Source organism: Salvelinus fontinalis, chromosome 34 (assembly GCF_029448725.1).
Source record: "Salvelinus fontinalis isolate EN_2023a chromosome 34, ASM2944872v1, whole genome shotgun sequence".
Taxonomy (NCBI): Eukaryota; Metazoa; Chordata; class Actinopteri; order Salmoniformes; family Salmonidae; genus Salvelinus; species Salvelinus fontinalis.
The window spans coordinates 39,249,652-39,270,497 of NC_074698.1; the positions used below are offsets into that span (position 1 = coordinate 39,249,652).

The 20,846-nt window shown below is 41.6% G+C and overlaps 1 protein-coding gene across 1 annotated transcript in view; it reads right to left on the reverse strand.

Annotated features, from left to right (window-relative positions):
- The window catches only part of LOC129833886 (NLR family CARD domain-containing protein 3-like), a 70,811-nt gene that overhangs the window by 15,443 nt on the left and 34,522 nt on the right, over window positions 1-20,846 (reverse strand). Inside the window, exons 3-7 of the mRNA XM_055898730.1 lie at window positions 6,156-6,272; window positions 5,818-5,902; window positions 5,460-5,688; window positions 1,992-3,756; window positions 1,534-1,707 (exon numbers count right to left, since the gene is read on the reverse strand). Coding sequence (XP_055754705.1) covers window positions 1,534-1,707; window positions 1,992-3,756; window positions 5,460-5,688; window positions 5,818-5,902; window positions 6,156-6,272 — 2,370 coding nt within the window. The remainder of the gene's footprint in view (window positions 1-1,533; window positions 1,708-1,991; window positions 3,757-5,459; window positions 5,689-5,817; window positions 5,903-6,155; window positions 6,273-20,846) is intronic.

A 20,846-nucleotide genomic window follows, 5' to 3' on the forward strand; every position in this document is an offset into this window, starting at 1 on the left:
ATTTATCCCTGGTGTATATATCCCTGTGTTTCCCTGGTGTATATATCCCTGTGATTCCTGTTTCTCTGTACCAGTTCGTCGTGTATGTTCATCAAGTCAACCAGCGTTTTTCCCTACTCCTGCTTCTATTCTTTTTTGATAGTCCTCCCGGTTTTTGTCCCTTGCCTGTTTTCTGGACTCTGTACCCGCCTGACCATTCTGCCTGTCCTGACCTCTAGCCTGCCTGACCATTCTGCCTGTCCTGACCTCTAGCCTGCCTGACCATTCTGCCTGTCCTGACCTCTAGCCTGCCTGACCATTCTGCCTGTCCTGACCTCTAGCCTGCCTGACCATTCTGCCTGTCCTGACCTCTAGCCTGCCTGACCATTCTGCCTGTCCTGACCTCTAGCCTGCCTGACCATTCTGCCTGTCCTGACCTCTAGCCTGCCTGACCATTCTGCCTGTCCTGACCTCTAGCCTGCCTGACCATTCTGCCTGTCCTGACCTCTAGCCTGCCTGACCATTCTGCCTGTCCTGACCTCTAGCCTGTCCTGACCTCTAGCCTGCCTGACCATTCTGCCTGTCCTGACCTCTAGCCGGCCTGACCATTCTGCCTGTCCTGACCTCTAGCCTGCCTGACCATTCTGCCTGTCCTGACCTCTAGCCTGCCTGACCATTCTGCCTGTCATGACCTCTAGCCTGCCTGACCATTCTGCCTGTCCTGACCTCTAGCCTGCCTGAACATTCTGCCTGTCCTGACCCCTAGCCTGCCTGACCATTCTGCCTGTCCTGACCTCTATCCTGCCTGACCATTCTGCCTGTCCTGACCATTCTGACTGTCCTGACCTCTAGCCTGCCTGACCATTCTGCCTGTCCTGACCTCTAGCCTGCCTGACCATTCTGCCTGTCCTGACCTCTAGCCTGCCTGACCATTCTGCCTGTCCTGACCTCTAGTCTGCCTGACCATTCTGCCTGTCCTGACCTCTAGCCTGCCTGACCATTCTGCCTGTCCTGACCTCTAGCCTGCCTGACCATTCTGCCTGTCCTGACCTCTAGCCTGCCTGACCATTCTGCCTGTCCTGACCTCTAGTCTGCCTGCCACACTGTACCTTCTGGACTCTGATCTGGTTATGACCTTTTGCCTGTCCACGACCATTCTCTTGCCTTCCCCTTTTAGTATATTAATAAATATCAAAGACTCTAACCATCTGCCTCCCGTGTCATCTGGGTCTCGCCTTGTGCCTTAAACCACACTGCTATTCTTTGAGGGTATCACCTTTTATTTGAGGGTATTTTAATACATGTCTGTTTCACCGTTTAGAAAAATAAAACATGCTAACCTCTCACCTTTAACCTAAAAAAAAGGTAACATTCTGTACTGTCACCTAATATGAAACATTATATCTCAAATCCAAAATGCTGGAGCATAGCACCAAATGTAAAACTGTAAGCTTCACTGTCCAAACACATATGGTGTGGACTATGTGTGTCTGGTAAACACATGTGGATCTGGTGAACAGTTATCACTTGTTGACCAACTACAGGAATACTGACCTCAGAGTCTCCAGTTTACAGTGGGGATTCCCCAGTCCAGCAGAGAGCAGCTTCACTCCTGAATCCTTCAGGTCATTGTTACTCAGATCCAGCTCTCTCAGGTGTGAGGGGTTTGACTCCAGAGCTGAGACCAGAGAAGCACAGCCTTCCTCTGTGACTCCACAGCCTGACAGCCTGACAAAGAGATCATCATGACTTCAAAAACACTGTTAATTTAACACCAGTAGTGTAGAAGGACAATGGCAGATGCATTTGGTTTATTCTCTCAAACAACATATAGATTCATCTTCCATCTCCTAGAATTGTCTGGTCATAATGTTATACTAATGTAAACATCAATGCATTGATTCAGTATGTTATTCAATATAATATTATATACATATTATAATACATCATTTTCTCTAAACTGGATAATACTTCCTGATGATTAGTTCTTATATGTCATTTTATTTACTCACAGAGCAGCTCTGGAGGCTTTGACCACTGGCAGCAGCCTCAGAAGACCTTCCTCTGATCTGGAGTATTTCTTCAGGTCAAACACATCCAGCTCCTTTTCTGAAGTCAGCAACACAAAGACCAGAGCTGACCACTGTGCAGGTGACAGGTTGGGTTTTGAGAGACTTCCTGATCTCAGGTAGCTTTGGATCTCCTCCACTAGAGAACAGTCATTCAGTTCATTCAGACAGTGGAACAGATTGATGCTCCTCTCTGGAGAGAGATTCTCCCCGATCTTCTCCTTGATGTACTTGACTGTTTCTTCATGGCTCTGTGAGCTGCTTCTTGTCTTTGTCAGTAGACCTCGTAAGTGCTTCTGATTGGACTCCAGTGAGAGGCCCAGAAGGAAGCGGAGGAAAAGGTCCAGGTTTCCCGTCTCACTTTGTAAGGCTTTATCCACAGCACTCTTGTAGAAAGTAATTTCAGACTTGTTGTTTGTTTGCAGTTTGTCCATTAGATTGTCATTGTTGTTGATGAATGAGAGGAACACATATACTGCAGCCAGAAACTCCTGAATGCTCAGATGAACAAAGCAGTACACCTTGTCCTGGTACAGCACACATTCCTCTTTAAAGATCTGTGTGCACAATCCTGAGTACACTGAGGCTTCACTGACATCAATGCCAGCCTCTTCCAGGTCTCCTTCATAGAAAATCAGATTGCCATTCACAAGCTGTTGAAAAGCCAGTTTTCCCAGTGACAGAATGCTCTCTTTATTCCAGTGTGGACCTGTCTCTTCATTCCCAAGATACTTTTCATTCTTCTGTTTGGTATGAAACACCACAAGGTGTGTGTACATCTCAGTCAGAGTCTTGGGCATCTCTTCTCTCTTATGTTTCAGCATGTGTTCAAGGACTGTTGCAGAAATCCAACAGAAGACTGGAATGTGGCACATGATGTGGAGGCTCCTTGATGTCTTTATGTGTGAGATGATTCTGCTGGCCAGGTCCTCATCACTGAATCTCTTCCTGAAGTACTCCTCCTTCTGTGGGTCATTAAAGCCTCGTACCTCTGTCACCTGGTCAACACACATTGAAGGGATCTTATTGGCTGCTGCAGGTCGGGTAGTTATCCAGATGAGAGCAGAGGGAAGCAGATTTCCCTTGATGAGATTTGTCAGCAGAACATCCACTGAGGTTGATTTTGTGACGTCCCAACAGATCTTGTTCTTCTGGAAGTCTAGGGGCAGTCGGCACTCATCCAGACCATCAAAGATGAACAGAACTTTGTACTTGTTGTAGATGGAGATTCCTGATTGTTTGGTTTCCATTGAGAAGTGATTGAGAAGCTCAATGAAAGTGTGTTTGTCCCCTTTCATCAAATTCAGCTCCCGAAAAGGGAATGAAAATACAAATTGGACATCCTGATTTGCTTTTCCTTCAGCCCAATCCAGAATGAACTTCTGCACAGAGACTGTTTTTCCAATGCCAGCGACTCCCTTTGTCAGCACAGTTCTGATAGGTTTGTCTTGTCCAGTTAAGGGTTTGAAGATGTCGTTACATTTGATTGCAGTCTCTGGTCTTGTTTGTTTCCTGGTTGTTGTCTCAATCTGTCTCAGCTCATGTTCATTATTGACCTCTCCTGTTCCACCCTCTGTGATGTAGAGCTCTGTGTAGATCTTATTGAGAAGTGTTGGGTTTCCTTGTTTAGCGATCCCCTCAAATACACATTGAAACTTCTTCTTTAAATTAGATTTGAGTTCACGTTGGCAAATCACAGCAAGCTCATCTGAATCTAGAAATAACACAGAGGATATTAATATTATGTCTGTTTTAATGACTACAGTATTGTAAGACGGTTATGAAGTTTATAATTATAATAATTTCTTCTCTTAACTGACTGTCTAAATGTGTAAATGTTTTCATAATGCATTACAGACTGGTGTGACTGATTATATTATTATTGGTATTATTGATGGTATTATTAATGTTGTCTCTCTCTCTAAATGAATCACCACAACACATCCCTGCTGCTACTTGATGAGGTCACTAGGTGTTGTGTTAAGGCTAGAGGTCGACCGATTCATCGGAATGGCTGATTAATTTGGGCCGATTTCAAGTTTTCATAACAATCGGATATCGGTATTTTTGGACACCAATGTTTTATTCTTTATTTAACTAGGCAAGTCAGTTAAGAACACATTCTCATTTACAATGGCGGCCTAGAAACGGTGGGTTCATTGCCTCGTTCAGGGGCAGAATGACAGAATTTCACCTTGTCAGCTCGGGGGATCCAATATTGCAACCTTCAGGTTAACTAGTCCAACGCAATAACGACCTGCTTCTCTCTCATTGCACTCCACAAGGAATGCAGTAAGCCAAGGTAAGTTGCTAGCTAGCATTAAACTTATCTTATAAAAAACAATCAATCAATCATAATCACTAGTTAACTACACATGGTTGATGATATTACTAGATATTATCTAGCGTGTCCTGCTAGATAATATATATAATCTGACTGAGCATACAAGTATCTAAGTATCTGACTGAGCGGTGGTAGGCAGAAGCAGGCGCGTAAACATTCATTCAAACAGCACATTTGTGCGTTTTGCCAGCAGCTCTTCGTTGTGTGTCAAGCATTGCGCTGTTTATGACTTCAAGACTATCAACTCCCAAGATGAGGCTGGTGTAACCGATGTGAAATGGCTAGCTAGTTAGCGCGAGCTAATAGCGTTTCAAACGTCACTCGTTCTGAGACTTGGAGTAGTTGTTCCCCTTGCTCTGCATGGGTAACGCTGCTTCGAGGGTGGTTGTTGTCGTTGTGTTCCTGGTTCGAGCCCAGGGAGGAGCGAGGAGAGGCACGGAAGCTATACTGTTACACTGGCAATACTAAAGTGCCTATAAGAACATCCAATAGTCAAAGGTTAATGAAATACAAATGGTATAGAGAGAAATAGTCCTATAATTCCTATAACTACAACTTAAAACTTCTTACCTGGGAATATTGAAGACTCATGTTAAAAGGAACCACCAGCTTTCATATGTTCTCATGTTCTGAGCAAGGAACTTAAACGTTAGCTTTCTTACATGGCACATATTGCACTTTTACTTTCTTCTCCAACACTTTGTTTTTGCATTATTTAAACCAAATTGAACATGTTTCATTATTTATTTGAGGCTAAATTGATTTTATTGATGTATTAAAGTTAACATAAGTGTTCATTCAGTATTGTTGTAATTGTTGTTGTAATTGTCATTATTACAAATACATTTTTTATTTTATTATTATTTTTTTTTTTAAATTGGCCGATTAATCGGTACCGGCCTTTTTGGTCGTCCAATAATCGGTATCGGTGTTGAAAAATCATAATCGGTCGACCTCTAATTAAGGCTGCTACAATATCATTGAGTTACACAGCTACTTTAGCTGTACTTTAGCTACAGCTTTTAAATGTTATAAAACAGCATTCAACATGAGGCAGACAGATTTACATTTCTCCAGTGTGTCAGCAAGCTCCTTCTGGTTCATTTTCCTCAGGACGTGCAGTGTGATCTTCAGAGCCCCCTCTCTGGCACTGCTCTCCTGCTTCTCATCTTCAGCATCCACCACTTCCTTATCCTGCTTCTGACTCTCAAAGCCTTCTGGGAGTTCTGGACTAAGAATCCTCTTGAACATCTTCAGCTCGTTCTTCACAAATGTCATAATTTTCTCTTCAAGCAACTGAAATAAATAAAGTAAATAAGTTAAGCAAGAGACAAAATGCTTTCTCATTAACACATTAATGAATGATTGACAGATCAACTTTACTTGAGGTAAACAAAAACAAATGTACATAACAGGACCACATACACTGAATATGGAGGCCAGGTCTGTTTGATGACTCTGGGAAGACTGACCACTGAGAATCTCTGACTCTGATCTCTCCTGTTGGTTTCTGTGGACAAAACATGAGATTACATCTCCTCATCCAGAGAGTACACACATACACACACACACACACACACACACACACACACACAGGGGGGAATGTTGTGTTTGATTATTATTGTTTTAGGACTATGAAAATGGACAAAATGATTAGCCTATGGATTATGAAAACAACAAGATAAATGGGAAAATGGGAGAGGAGAAATGACTAGAGACAGTGTTGTTTAACTCACTGACCATGACCCATGAGTTCTTCTTACCTTTGTTTAGTAGAAAAGTCTCCCTCTCTAAAGGTTATAGGACGATTCATAGACAGGTCACTCTTCATGGACACACAGCTGGGTACAGGGGAGGCTGGTCTCTCCTGCTTGATTGGACTTCAACACAATAGAGACAAACATTACATCTCTCATCTACTCTGAGCTCAGATGGGGAAACATAAGAGTTTAATTCCAAAACTCTATATATCCATTTTCAGAATTTTTCGTAAATTAACTTTTATTCTTTAAAGAAGTTATGTTTATGTTAAGTTATGCTTTTTTGCTAAATGAGGAAATGGCACGTGGGTACCTGCTTCTATAAGCCAATGAGGAGATGGCACGTGGGTACCTGTTGCTATAAATACCAATGAGGACTTGTAGCGCGATCTGAGTCACAAATAATACTGACTTTTAGACGCTCGTTGGCGCGTGCGAGCAGTGTGTCATTTTTAACAACAAAATTAATTTAGCGACGCGAGCGTTGTAGTCAGCCCCGCTAAAAGGCTGGTGTCGTTACTCTGCCTTCTCCGGGGGCATGTTGAGGTAAATTTACTAACCGGGAGGGTTGAATTATGTAATTTATTGGTGGGCTGGAAGACGCACTCTTGTCTTTTCTATTCCGAGGTTGTTTACTCGCAATATCAGATATTAAGATGTTTTTTATAATGAATGTTTACTGAGGTTGAGGCTCTGACTAGTGATTATTTACCCGGGGTTCAATACCTGCTATTGAGGCGCCCTGAAAATAATATTCAAAAGATTGGTCCTTGGACACAGAGGGGTTAAACACTAAAGTTACCGTTCATCTAGTGAAGAGAGGAGAACCGGACAGAGGCAGCCAGTATCCGTCAACGAGAGAATGATGTATTGTTAGCTAAGTTAACTAGGATGCTGCTGGTATAGTAGCTAGCTAGCTTACCTAGCTGTACCGACTAGCTTGGCTAGCTAGCTGGTCGTTCTGTACCTCGTCTCGATGAAAATGACGAATCCGGTGAACCACAAAATGAAACAAGGATAGAGAGTGAAACGGATCTGGCTACACTCATACTGTCCCTGACCGTAAAGAAAAAAGCAAATTGAACAATAAACTTCGGTGTCTCAACACTGTAGTGAACTCCGTCGTTATTCCCCAAGATCACCTCAGCCAACTCTGCGCGTAACCGGACAATATGGTTGGCGCCACACCGAACGGGGACGCGGACAGTTCTGTACGGGGACGCGGACAGTTCTGTACGGGGACGCGGACAGTTCTGTAGGGGGACGCGGACAGTTCCAGAACGCGGACATGAGCAGTGCAACACAATCAACTAAACCCAGTCTTTACAGTGAGTTACATTAGTAATATTCATTTTTTATTATTATGTGAAACAAACATTCTATGTTTTTTTATAACTCTGGGTCCATATCGTCAAAGTGTGTCAGGTTAGAAAATTGTTTGTATAAGTGCTGAGAATAAAGACATTTTACACTTATGGGTATAAATTAAAGCTATGCATGAAGTCTCTAGTCCCACCTAGTCGGAAGATATTTATGACACCTCGTGAGCTGTCCTAAGTAGTTAAGAGTTAACAGCAGGTGTCTTGATAATACTATAGAATAATGCAGTGAGTCAGTGGTTCCTGCGCCACATGTAATTGCTTTGTAGTAGTTAAAAATAATGTTTTTATATTTCTATATGATCAATCTATAAATAATATAGACCTACATGCAACAGTATGTCTAGTGCTTTTGGCAATGATTTATGTATAATAATTATGTATAACAAGTGATACCATGTATAACTGCATAGCATTTTGTCTTCATTTTGGCAGATTAACTCATGTTAATTTCTGAAGATTAACTCAGGTTGGAGTTGGAGCTGTGACCGAAAGGTGGCTGGTTCGAATCCCGGGCCGGGCGCTGGTAAAAAGCAGGTGGAATTGATCTGACCACTGGAGGGCTGCTGGGTTCACGTCCTCAAAACATTAACCTTTCATTGATCAGAACTCTAGAGGTTCTTCTTCACTGAACCCAAAAATATATATATAACTTTTAGTGATTCCATATATTAAGGAAGTGATAGAAGCATTTTTGGTTCTATAAGGAACCTTCTTTTCTAAGAGTGTATAATAAACACGTTTTTCTTTTGATTATTTAATTATCTACATCATGTTATTTCAAGTTCTCCCTTTGGAGCGCAACATCACGTTGTTAAAAAATAATCCCAAATTGGGCATGACTTTAAATCGGGCATTTGAAGGCATTTAGGGCATAATATTTACAATTTCTGGTTAAATAACAAATGTGACATTTTTGTGTAAATAGCATTTTGGAAATAAACTCTTAATAATCATTAAACAACATTGTAATCTCACCTCTTAGCTTTGGTGTCATGTCCCTCAGAGAGACTCATTTTAGAGGCAGGGCTCCCCTCCTCTCTCTCCACAGAGAGACTCATTTTAGAGGCAGGGCCCCCCTCCTCTCTCTCCCCAGAGAGACTCATTTTAGAGGCAGGGCCCCCCTCCTCTCTCTCCCCAGAGAGACTCATTTTAGAGGCAGGGCCCCCCTCCTCTCTCTCCCCAGAGAGACTCATTTTAGAGGCAGGGCTCCCCTCCTCTCTCTCCCCAGAGAGACTCATTTTAGAGGCAGGGCCCCCCTCCTCTCTCTCCCCAGAGAGACTCATTTTAGAGGCAGGGCCCCCCTCCTCTCTCTCCCCAGAGAGACTCATTTTAGAGGCAGGGCTCCCCTCCTCTCTCTCCCCAGAGAGACTCATTTTAGAGACAGGGCCCCCCTCCTCTCTCTCCCCAGAGAGATGCATTTTAGAGGCAGGGCCCCCCTCCTCTCTCTCCCCAGAGAGACTCATTTTAGAGGCAGGGCCCCCCTCCTCTCTCTCCCCAGAGAGACTCATTTTAGAGCACTGACCCCTAAACAGAGATCCAACATGTTGGTTGTGGTTAACACAGTGACAACTAAACAGAGATCCAACATGTTGGTTGTGGTTAACACAGTAACAACTAAACAGAGATCCAGCATGTTGGTTGTGGTTAACACAGTGACAACTAAACAGAGATCCAACATGTTGGTTGTGGTTAATACAGTGACAACTAAACAGAGATCCAACATGTTGGTTGTGGTTAACACAGTGACAACTAATTATTGAAGGTCAATTGTTCTATTAATTATCTCTTAGAAATAAAACATTTACTAACAGACACATCCAAACAGTCAGGTGATTTAATGCATCACATGAACATGTAGTTGTGATTTATATTTTTCACCTTTTATCCATGTGGTGGAACTAATAATAATAATAATAATAACAACAATAATAATAATAATAATAATGAAAATAATAATAATATTTATAACCATAATATTCAAAATAATAATGTGTCACTTTCTCTTTTAATAATTTCTCTCATTCTAGTGTGTTGCTTTGTTCAACAGGTCTGATATTATTATGCTGTTACTGAATTCAGTTCATAATAACAATGTTAAGAAAAGTATGTTCAGTGGTTTCATACCAAACTACACAGGAAGCAGGAGCTCATTGTAATTTAGAAAACAACAAATGTTCTGATATTCTGAAAGATGATTTACAACTATGATACATTAACATTTTGACAAATTGTAAAATAACCACAGTAAAACACTCAGATCTAACAGTCCATTTCACCTGGGACAGGTACGTGACAGTTCAATCATACAAAATGGCGCTAACTGGGAGTAGGCAAGTCAATTTCAATAACATATTGTTCATATATCGTATTATACGATTCGTATATCGTCATTCACTATACTAAAATAAAACCATACATTTAATGTCTCTACACACTTTACAATAATCCCTGGGAAGATTCTTACCTTGTAGCCTGAATTCACAACCAGAACATGTCAAGTCATTGAGATATTTTCCGTTGTGCTGAGAGAGCACCTTCCTGATGACAAGTGTCTCTGTATCTGTGTTCTAGGTACAGTTGATCTTTGGATGCAATAATATCTGGTCAAAGTCTAGTGACACAACACCATAGTATATCATAAACATAACAGCAGTTTAACCTTTGGCCAGTAAAGGCCATGGCATACTATGAAATGTAGAATCATTATGATGGATCCAGTTTCAACATATCTCTAACTTTGAAGTATACAATGGGGTCCCACATTATTGACCCTCAAACCAACTCTTAGTTTCCTGATTCAGATCTGTTTAAACCAACTCTTAGTTTCCTGATTCAGATCTGTTTAAACCAACTCTTAGTTTCCTGATTCAGATCTGTTTAAACCATCTCTTAGTTTCCTGATTCAGATCTGTTCAAACCAACTCTTAGTTTCCTGATTCAGATCTGTTTAAACCAACTCTTAGTTTCCTGATTCAGATATGTTTAAACCAACTCTTAGTTTCCTGATTCAGATCTGTTTAAACCAACTCTTAGTATCCTGATTCAGATCTGTTTAAACCAACTCTTAGTTTCCTGATTCAGATCTGTTCAAACCAACTCTTAGTTTCCTGATTCAGATCTGTTCTCACCAACTCTTAGTGTCCTGATTCAGATCTGTTTAAACCAACTCTTAGTTTCCTGATTCAGATCTGTTTAAACCAACTCTTAGTTTCCTGATTCTGATCTGTTCTCACCAACTCTTAGTTTCCTGATTCAGATCTGTTCAAACCAACTCTTAGTTTCCTGATTCAGATCTGTTTAAACCAACTCTTAGTTTCCTGATTCAGATCTGTTTAAACCAACTCTTAGTTTCCTGATTCAGATCAGAGATGAACTGCTCACACAACAGGAGGGCGAGGTCCGAGCTGATCAGTACAATGATTCTGCAAAGGTGTTTCTTTTCGATGTTTCAATGGAAAGGAAGAACATGGTGGTAAGTAGGATTGATGAGAACAAAATAAACATATTTCTGCCTTTTGAGATCTTAAAAAAACAACAACATTCAAATGGAGACAGACGTTTTAATGGTTAGTGGCACAATATGCACTGTAGGCCTATCTGAGGCCCAGATCCTAATTTGACCTTGTCCGTGACCTAAACATTGAGGAAGAATAATAGTCTTCAGACCAACTGCTATCAGAGCATCTGCACTCCTTTGTTAAACAACGCGTTAGGGACTTTTCTGCCCCTTTTCTGAAATAGAAACCCTGTGCTGCAAATATCTTCATTAAACACAGGTGAGGAACTCTCTTTATTAAGATGCTAGATGAAATTACCACCCATCTTGGAAGAGCCGGGATGATGAGCAATTCACTACCCTGTCATGCAATATGTTGTGATGCAGACAGTGTCTCTTTACTACCAAGATGTAATTGATGTCTAATTGTTGTCTTGGTTCACTTATTTCAGGCCATCAAAGCTGATGTCGTCCAGCCCAAAACCTATGGTAAGAACTTTACTAAAGTCATAGATCAATATGAGTTTATTTTTTTCTATTATCACATTTACTATTTCACTTTCACAAATACACATTTATAGTCTAACATCAATTGCACTGGAATGCAGTGCACTTGTTACATACATCAAAAGTTACCTAAATATACAATACATTCAAATACATGAAATAAAAACCTTATCAATAAGAACTCAGTAGTTAGGCTCTTGTGGGCTCATTTAGTAGCCCAACTCATGAGGGATTTGCTCTTCTCCTGAAAAGTTCAGTCCTGCATCTGACCAGAATAGGATGTTCAAAACTAAACGCTACACCAGGCATTTCCTGTGTGCTTTCTTATACAGTAGGTCCCCAGATGTATACAATGCATTAGATCACGTTTTTTGATTTGAGGGGATTTTTCAGTGTTTTAAAAATGTTGATTATGTTTCAGCATCCAGGGGTTTGTCAGTTTCTACAAAAACAGTCTCTTAGTGCAGAGATGTCTGTGACTATTTTGCCTGTTGGTCACAGGCTGGGAGCAGAACAGGGGCTGTGGCAGAGCAGAGCACTTAGGGGTGAAGTCCCTTGCTCAAAGGCAAAACAGCAGTAGGTAGTACACAGGGATACACCGGTAACCCACCGGGCTTCAATATCACCGTATACTACCTACTGCCGTTGTGCCCATCAGCAAGGCACTTTACAACACACACATCACAGGCTGATAGCAGGACAGGGGCTCCAAAAAATGATTGTTCTATGTAATAATTGACTAGCACAATGCAATAACTCCTAATGTTTGTATTTTTGTGTCTGCTAAGGACGACAAGTTGATTTACGGGGAGAGGTCGGGTAATGTAATTATGTGCCCGAGCACAAAACACCATATATGTAATTTTTGTCCTGTCTAAATCTGCCATGTCAGTCATTTTTAATTCCAACCAGAATAACCTAATGTTTTTTGGTCACCTGAAAGTACGAGTCTCGTGCGAATCAACATCAAGTTTTATTTTGTCTCATGCGCCGAATAAAACAGGTGCTTACTAACAAGCCCCTAACCAACAATGCAGTTCAAGAAATAGAGTTAAGAAAATATATACTAAATAAAATAAGTCAGCTTTTGCAGACACGTCTCGCCCCGCATCAGTATAGAAAGGGTCCCTAGAAAACTGCATAACCTTTGTGGGGAGACTAAAATCATCAAATCTTGTTGCAAAGTTACAATGTGTATATCATTGACCGCTAGCCAGAAATATCAATGTTTTTCTTCCTTCCTCGTTATGCAGACATAAGCACACCTGGCACCATCGAGGTGCAGCTGTTTACTTTCTACACGGGTTGTTATTTTTCAGTTTCGTCCTAAGAACAGATTGTAGTGGTAAAATAAAAAGGGATACATGTTTTTGGTGCCATTTAGGTGAAATTGATCTCCAAGCTTCACTCCAGTCAAAACGGGCTTTGCGAGTGTTTGATTCCATTCATTTGCTATGGGCTGGCGCTAGTGCTCCAGCTTATTGGTATTTAAAACAACTTTTTAAACTTTTATTTAACTCGTCAAGTCAGTTAAGAACAAATTCTTATTTTCAATGACAGCCTAGGAACAGTGGGTTAATTGCCTTGTTCAGGGGGCAGAATGACAGATTTTTACCTTGTCAGCTCGGGGATTCAATCTTGCAACCTTTCGGTTACTAGTCCAACGCTCTAACCACTAGGCTACCTGCCGTCCCTACACTCTAACCACTAGGCTACCTGCCGTCCCTACACTCTAACCACTAGGCTACCTGCCGTCCCTACACTCTAACCACTAGGCTACCTGCCGTCCCTACACTCTAACCACTGGGCTACCTGCCGTCCCTACACTCTAACCACTAGGCTACCTGCCGTCCCTACACTCTAACCACTAGGCTACCTGCCTCCCCAGCTTAGCCAACGTTTGCTTGCCATTTTTCTTCCTTGACCTTTTCCATTGTCCAGCCAGCCTTCTATAGTTACCCACTGTATTGTCCAGCCCAGCCTTCTATAGTTACCCACTGTATTGTCCAGCCCAGCCTTCTATAGTTACCCACTGTATTGTCCAGCCCAGCCTTCTATAGTTACCCACTGTATTGTCCAGTCAGCCTTCTATAGTTACCCACTGTATTGTCCAGCCAGCCTTCTATAGTTACCCACTGTATTGTCCAGCCCAGCCTTCTATAGTTACCCACTGTATTGTCCAGCCCAGCCTTCTATAGTTACCCACTGTATTGTCCAGCCCAGCCTTCTATAGTTACCCACTGTATTGTCCAGCCCAGCCGTCTATAGTTACCCACTGTATTGTCCAGCCAGCCTTCTATAGTTACCCACTGTATTGTCCAGCCAGCCTTCTATAGTTACCCACTGTATTGTTCAGCCAGCCTTCTATAGTTACCCACTGTATTGTCCAGCCCAGCCTTCTATAGTTACCCACTGTATTGTTCAGCCAGCCTTCTATAGTTACCCACTGTATTGTCCAGCCAGCCTTCTATAGTTACCCACTGTATTGTCCAGCCCAGCCTTCTATAGTTACCCACTGTATTGTCCAGCCCAGCCTTCTATAGTTACCCACTGTATTGTCCAGCCCAGCCTTCTATAGTTACCCACTGTATTGTCCAGCCCAGCCTTCTATAGTTACCCACTGTATTGTCCAGCCCAGCCGTCTATAGTTACCCACTGTATTGTCCAGCCAGCCTTCTATAGTTACCCACTGTATTGTCCAGCCCAGCCTTCTATAGTTACCCACTGTATTGTCCAGCCAGCCTTCTATAGTTACCCACTGTATTGTCCAGCCCAGCCTTCTATAGTTACCCACTGTATTGTCCAGCCCAGCCTTCTATAGTTACCCACTGTATTGTCCAGCCAGCCTTCTATAGTTACCCACTGTAGGGAAAAGGTTTTGGGGGGGCTCATATCAGAGGAACAAAGAAAAGCAGTCAATCATGTCAATAACTGTTTTATCCCTCCTCTGTAGTCCCAAATTAAGTCCAAGTGATTGATGCCACTCAATAAACAAACCTCAGCTACAAACTCCTCATCAAGCATTTACACCAGTATGTGTTGGGTTTGTTGTGGCGGCAATTGCAGAGAAATGCAATTATCTCCTCCCTAAACTCTCATACTCTCTTGAGAGCATTAGGCCTACCCTTACTCAGCTACCTAACATCATTATGTAAAAGTAGATCATGATGCTCAGCAGACTACGAAACGAGCCATGTTGAAGGATAAATGTTGATCGGATAAAGTTTATGATAGTCAAAGCTGAGTCCAATGTTCTTTAAGTCAAAGCTGAGTTTAGCCAAAGCATGTTCAGGCAGTGTGGTCTATCCGCGTCGAAAGAGCCAATGGGCGGGCAGACAGACCCTTGTACCCCTGTTAGCAGCTCTGATTGGCAGTAACTGGTATGTTACTGATATTGATTGACAGCACTTAATGGGCAGGACTATAGGAAAACAGATTCTCCCATTGGATAATATTGAGCAAGGGCTCATTTTGTTACTAAATATCAGATTTATTTCTGCTGGGATTTTTTTTTAAATGTAAGCAAAATGATCTTTAAAAAATTTATAAAACAACATCTCATGGCACATTAGGGACTGTGTAATGACACACAATAACACACGCACACAGACACAGTCTATCACACTAACACACACAATCTACACCCACATTATTCTTTAGTTGTATTGTTTGTATAAGTCATAGTATTCTAACCCTGATGCTGATTCTAACCCTGATGCTGATTCTAACCCTGATGCTGATTCTAACCCTAATGCTGATTCTAACCCTAATGCTGATTCTAACCCTAATGCTGATTCTAACCCTAATGCTGATTCTAACCCTAATGCTGATTGTAACACCCACATTATTCTTTAGTTGTATTGTTTGTGTAAGTCATTGTATTCTAATGCTGATTGTAACACCCACATTATTCTTTAGTTGTATTGTTTGTGTAAGTCATTGTATTCTAATGCTGATTGTAACACCCACATTATTCTTTAGTTGTATTGTTTGTGTAAGTCATTGTATTCTAATGCTGATTGTAACACCCACATTATTCTTTAGTTGTATTGTTTGTGTAAGTCATTGTATTCTAATGCTGATTGTAACACCCACATTATTCTTTAGTTGTCTTGTTTGTGTAAGTCATTGTATTCTAATGCTGATTCTAACCCTAAACCCCCTAGAAATAGTCTTATTCCTTGTCTGGACCTGCAAATGTCCCCAGTTGGTCCAATGGTTGTCAGTTTGCTATTCTTGCGTGGACTTCTGGTCCCCACAAGTATAGTTAAACATGTCCACTCTCACACTCGAACACACACAATCTACACACACATTATTCTTTAGGAATATTGTTGTATTTAATATTTGTGTGAATGTTTTTGGCTATTAGTGTGTCCGTGCTTGGTTACTTGTCGTGTTTTATGGTAATTTGTTGGATTGTACCTCAACTTTAAAGGAGCTAATAGTATTTAAGTATTTCTGTGCCGCGTAGGTTTATTTTGTTTGCCTTGTTTGACTGATTTCAGCTCATTGACGCGTTGCAGAATGACAACTCCCAACCCTTTCAGAACAGCATGGACACGGATGGATCAGATTCCAACTTGAAAGAAGATGCGGAGACCGTGCCTGTGTCTTCCAGCCCCAAACCCACGGTAAGAGAACTTGAATGATGGCCACAGTCGATCGTTGATCCCCCTTTAAATTGTCTATCAGCCTAACTCCCCAGATATTATAGCCCCTAGCGTATTCACCTAGATCAGGGCTATTCAACTATATTCTTACAGTTGGCAGATTTGAAAAAGGTTATTTACTGGGGACCAGACATTTTTTACATGCGATTGCTTTCCCTAAGACCGGTATGAACCACTTTTTTGGCCTACTTATAACACAGTTGACCTGCATTACATTCTTTGTTTTTTATTTTTATTTACACATAGGAAACCTTTTATGCATGGCATATGTCAGCTGACCAGCATCACATTCCATTCTGTATTTATTTAATTTCATTCTTTCCTGTTTTACACAATTTATTTTGAACATTAAAAACACACAAGTGTTTCCCTTCGAATGGAAGAAATTGCACTTTGGGAGAGAGCAGAAAAGTGCCACCCGCCGGTCTGAAGATTCACATTTGACAGGAAGAAACAGTGTTTGTTTTCATGTGAGAGAAGCTGGATTTACACGTGTCTGTTTAGGAATTATTCTGCAATAATATGCTCAGTCCAAAACGTTGCACAGCCCGCAGACTGAAGTGCCTCAGATAAGATGTTTGCACGTCTCCGAACTCTCGGTAGAGGGAACCCTTGTCATGTGACATTGGCACCTTAGCATTCGCAGAGAAGTCTCCCCGTCACATCGGTATAGAAAGGATCCCTAACAAACTGCATTACCTTTGTGTGGAGACTAAACTCATCAAATCATGTTGCAAAGCTATCTTTCAGCTTAACTGAAAACTCTGACATTACTGGTGTCATCTGTACTCGGGATGGCTTTATGAGGCTGGACAAATGACATTTTTAACAACGCTTTTTTTCTGGTAAAAATGAGTTCATTGCATCCGTCGTGGAGCCCAGTTTCATAATATTACCATATGTCCCAGTTGCTTGCTTTAGTTTTGAAGTAATCGTGAAAAAACAGGTCTTATTTTAGGTCATTTTTCACCCTGCCATCTCCTATTAGTTCTACTGAGCACCGTGGCACCAACTCTCCTTCCGAACGTTCTATTCCCAGCCCATTGTTCTGCATCACAATGCCATCTCCTATTAGTTCTACTGAGCACCGTGGCACCAACTGGCTTTCCGAACGTTCTATTCCCAGCCCATTGTTCTGCATCACAATGCCTGCATTGCTATTGTTGGCAATGAGACCTGCCCACGTTGGTAGTTAAAAGGTCAACCACAACAAGAAATGACTCATGGAACTCTGAGGTCGTCCCATTGTTTCCTATGGGGAAATATAGGTATGTCTGTCTATTTTGCTAAATATCTCCCAATGTGTATATTTAGATTTTTTTCAAATTAGACACCATTGGACACAACATTTTAGAATTCTTCTGTGATTTATTTTTGTATTTTTTTTAGCAACATTATCCTACATTTCTTTTGTATGTATACTTTTTAATTTAACCTTGAACTAGTCATGTACAGTATATCACACAGTGTTGGGGTCAATTCCAATCATTTCAACCACTACACTGTGTTTTTTAATTTCTCTTTAATGGTTTTCAATTTGGAATTGGAATTTGCTTTACTTTCTGAATTGAAATGGAAGTTGAACCCAATCCTTACAGCATAACACAAAATGGCTAATATTTTTTAAGGAGAAATGTTGGGATATTTGTTCAATAGCCATTTTAGAACTTGTTTAGTATGTATCCCTTCTTGTGACTACTAACTTGTTGGATGCATTTGTAGTTTGTTTTGGTTGTTTCTGATTTATTTTATGCCCAATTTCAATTAATTCTAAATAATACACTGCTCAAAAAAATAAAGGGAACACTAAAATAACACATCCTAGATCTGAATGAATGAAATATTCTTATTAAATACTTTTTTCTTTACATAGTTGAATGTGCTGACAACAATCACACAAAAATGATCAATGGAAATCAAATTTATCAACCCATGGAGGTCTGGATTTGGAGTCACACTCAAAATTAAAGTGGAAAACCACACTACAGGCTGATCCAACTTTGATGTAATGTCCTTAAAACAAGTCAAAATGAGGCTCAGTAGTGTGTGTGGCCTCCACGTGCCTGTATGACCTCCCTACAACGCCTGGGCATGCTCCTGATGAGGTGGCGGATGGTTTCCTGAGGGATCTCCTCTCAGACCTGGACTAAAGCATCCGCCAACTCCTGGACAGTCTGTGGTGCAACGTGGCGTTGGTGGATGGAGCGAGACATGATGTCCCAGATGTGCTCAATTGGATTCAGGTCTGGGGAACGGGCGGGCCAGTCCATAGCATCAATGCCTTCCTCTTGCAGGAACTGCTGACACACTCCAGCCACATGAGGTCTAGCATTGTCTTGCATTAGGAGGAACCCAGGGCCAACCGCACCAGCATATGGTCTCACAAGGGGTCTGAGGATCTCATCTTGGTACCTAATGGCAGTCAGGCTACCTCTGGCGAGCACATGGAGGGCTGTGCGCCCCCCAAAGAAATCCACGGCGTCTCCAGACTCTGTCACGTCTGTCACATGTGCTCAGTGTGAACCTGCTTTCATCTGTGAAGAGCACAGGGCGCCAGTGGCGAATTTGCCAATCTTGGTGTTCTCTGGCAAATGCCAAACGTCCTGCACGGTGTTGGGCTGTAAGCACAACCCCCACCTGTGGACGTCGGGCCCTCATACCACCCTCATGGAGTCTGTTTCTGACCGTTTGAGCAGACACATGCACATTTGTGGCCTGCTGGAGGTCATTTTGCAGGGCTCTGGCAGTGCTCCTCCTGCTCCTCCTTGCACAAAGGCGGAGGTAGCGGTCCTGCTGCTGGGTTGTTGCCCTCCTACGGCCTCCTCCACGTCTCCTGATGTACTGGCCTGTCTCCTGGTAGCGCCTCCATGCTCTGGACACTACGCTGACAGACACAGCAAACCTTCTTGCCACAGCTCGCATTGATGTGCCATCCTGGATGAGCTGCACTACCTGAGCCACTTGTGTGGGTTGTAGACTCCGTCTCATGCTACCACTAGAGTGAAAGCACCGCCAGCATTCAAAAGTGACCAAAACATCAGCCAGGAAGCATAGGAACTGAGAAGTGGTCTGTGGTCACCACCTGCAGAACCACTCCTTTATTGGGGGTGTCTTGCTAATTGCCTATAATTTCCACCTGTTGTCTATTCCATTTGCACAACAGCATGTGAAATTTATTGTCAATCAGTGTTGCTTCCTAAGTGGACAGTTTGATTTCACAGAAGTGTGATTGACTTGGAGTTACATTGTGTTGTTTAAGTGTTCCCTTTATTTTTTTGAGCAGTGTATATTGTGTAATTTTAGAGTCCTCTTTATTCTAAATAAGACTAATGTTTTCTAAACACTTTTGCCTGCCCCCACCCCATTGGATATTTTTCATGCTGAATATCCATCAGTCAGCTACCCTCCCCTAAACTCAGGCCAAAATCTGTGGATGTCATTTTTCTACACTGCTATCTAGAACCTAAAAGGGTTCTTTGGCTCTTTCTGCCCCATGGGATTGTGGGTGTGTACTGAGCATTAGCCTACAAAATAGGTAATGGAATGATTACAAATCATCAGGACATGATTGTACAGTTATTGGTTTGGTAAATAAGAGTTGATATGTTGGAGTAAACAGTTCAGGTTTTCAGTGATCAGACAATGTATTCAGTAAAACAAATGTGTCAATTCTGATTTGATTTTATGATTTCAGCTCAAACAAATGCTTGGATATGATTCTGAAGACTCAATCAGCAGCATCGAAATAACAGAAGATGAGTATGTGTTAGGAACAGAAAGTGAAAGTGAGAGCAGTTTAGAGAAATGTAATGCATTGAAGGACAAATGCCTCACTACAGCCAGATCTGCACCTAAATATGGCCGTCTTGACAAAGGCATAGTTGGATATGACCCTGAAGACTCAATCAGCAGCATAGAAATAACAGATGATGAATATGTGACCTTATTTGCCTACCGTCTGTAAGCGGTTAGTGTCTTAGCGACCATTCCATAGGTGCATGTTCATTAGTTGTTTATGGTTCATTGAACAAGCATGGGAAAGTGTTTAAACCTTTAACAATGAAGTTCTGTGAAGTTATTTGGATTTTACGAATTATCTTTGTAAGACAGGGTCTTGAAAGAGGGACATTTATTTTTTTGCTGAGTTTATATAGTACTAGAACAGTGACAAAGCCATTTGTTCCTTGTAAGTAGGGGTGTAACGGTTCACCAAACCCACTGTTCGCTATGTTTTGGGGTGACGGTTCAATTTTTCCGGTACAGCGGAAAAATAAAATGCCATTACAATGTTCAGCGTTCACAATGTTCCCGGGATTGTATGTTGTGAAAGGATTGTTATGTTGGGTCTCAAGTTTTCACTCTGATGCTGCGTTTGTAACGATGTGGGAGGTGGGAATTGACCAGTTGTCTTAAATCCTATTTGGATGCATTCATGTCATTTCATCTTATTGATAAACTGCGATTGGCTAATGGCCAACAACTGCGTCAACCATAAACTAAAAGTACAGCTATCATGCTTGTAAACAAATTATAGAGTTCAAAAACAGATAGATTTTTATAAATAATGTTTTGTTGCATTTAACTGCCAAAAATGCCTTTTATAAAAAACATTTTCTTAGTAGGTGACGTCAGAGGT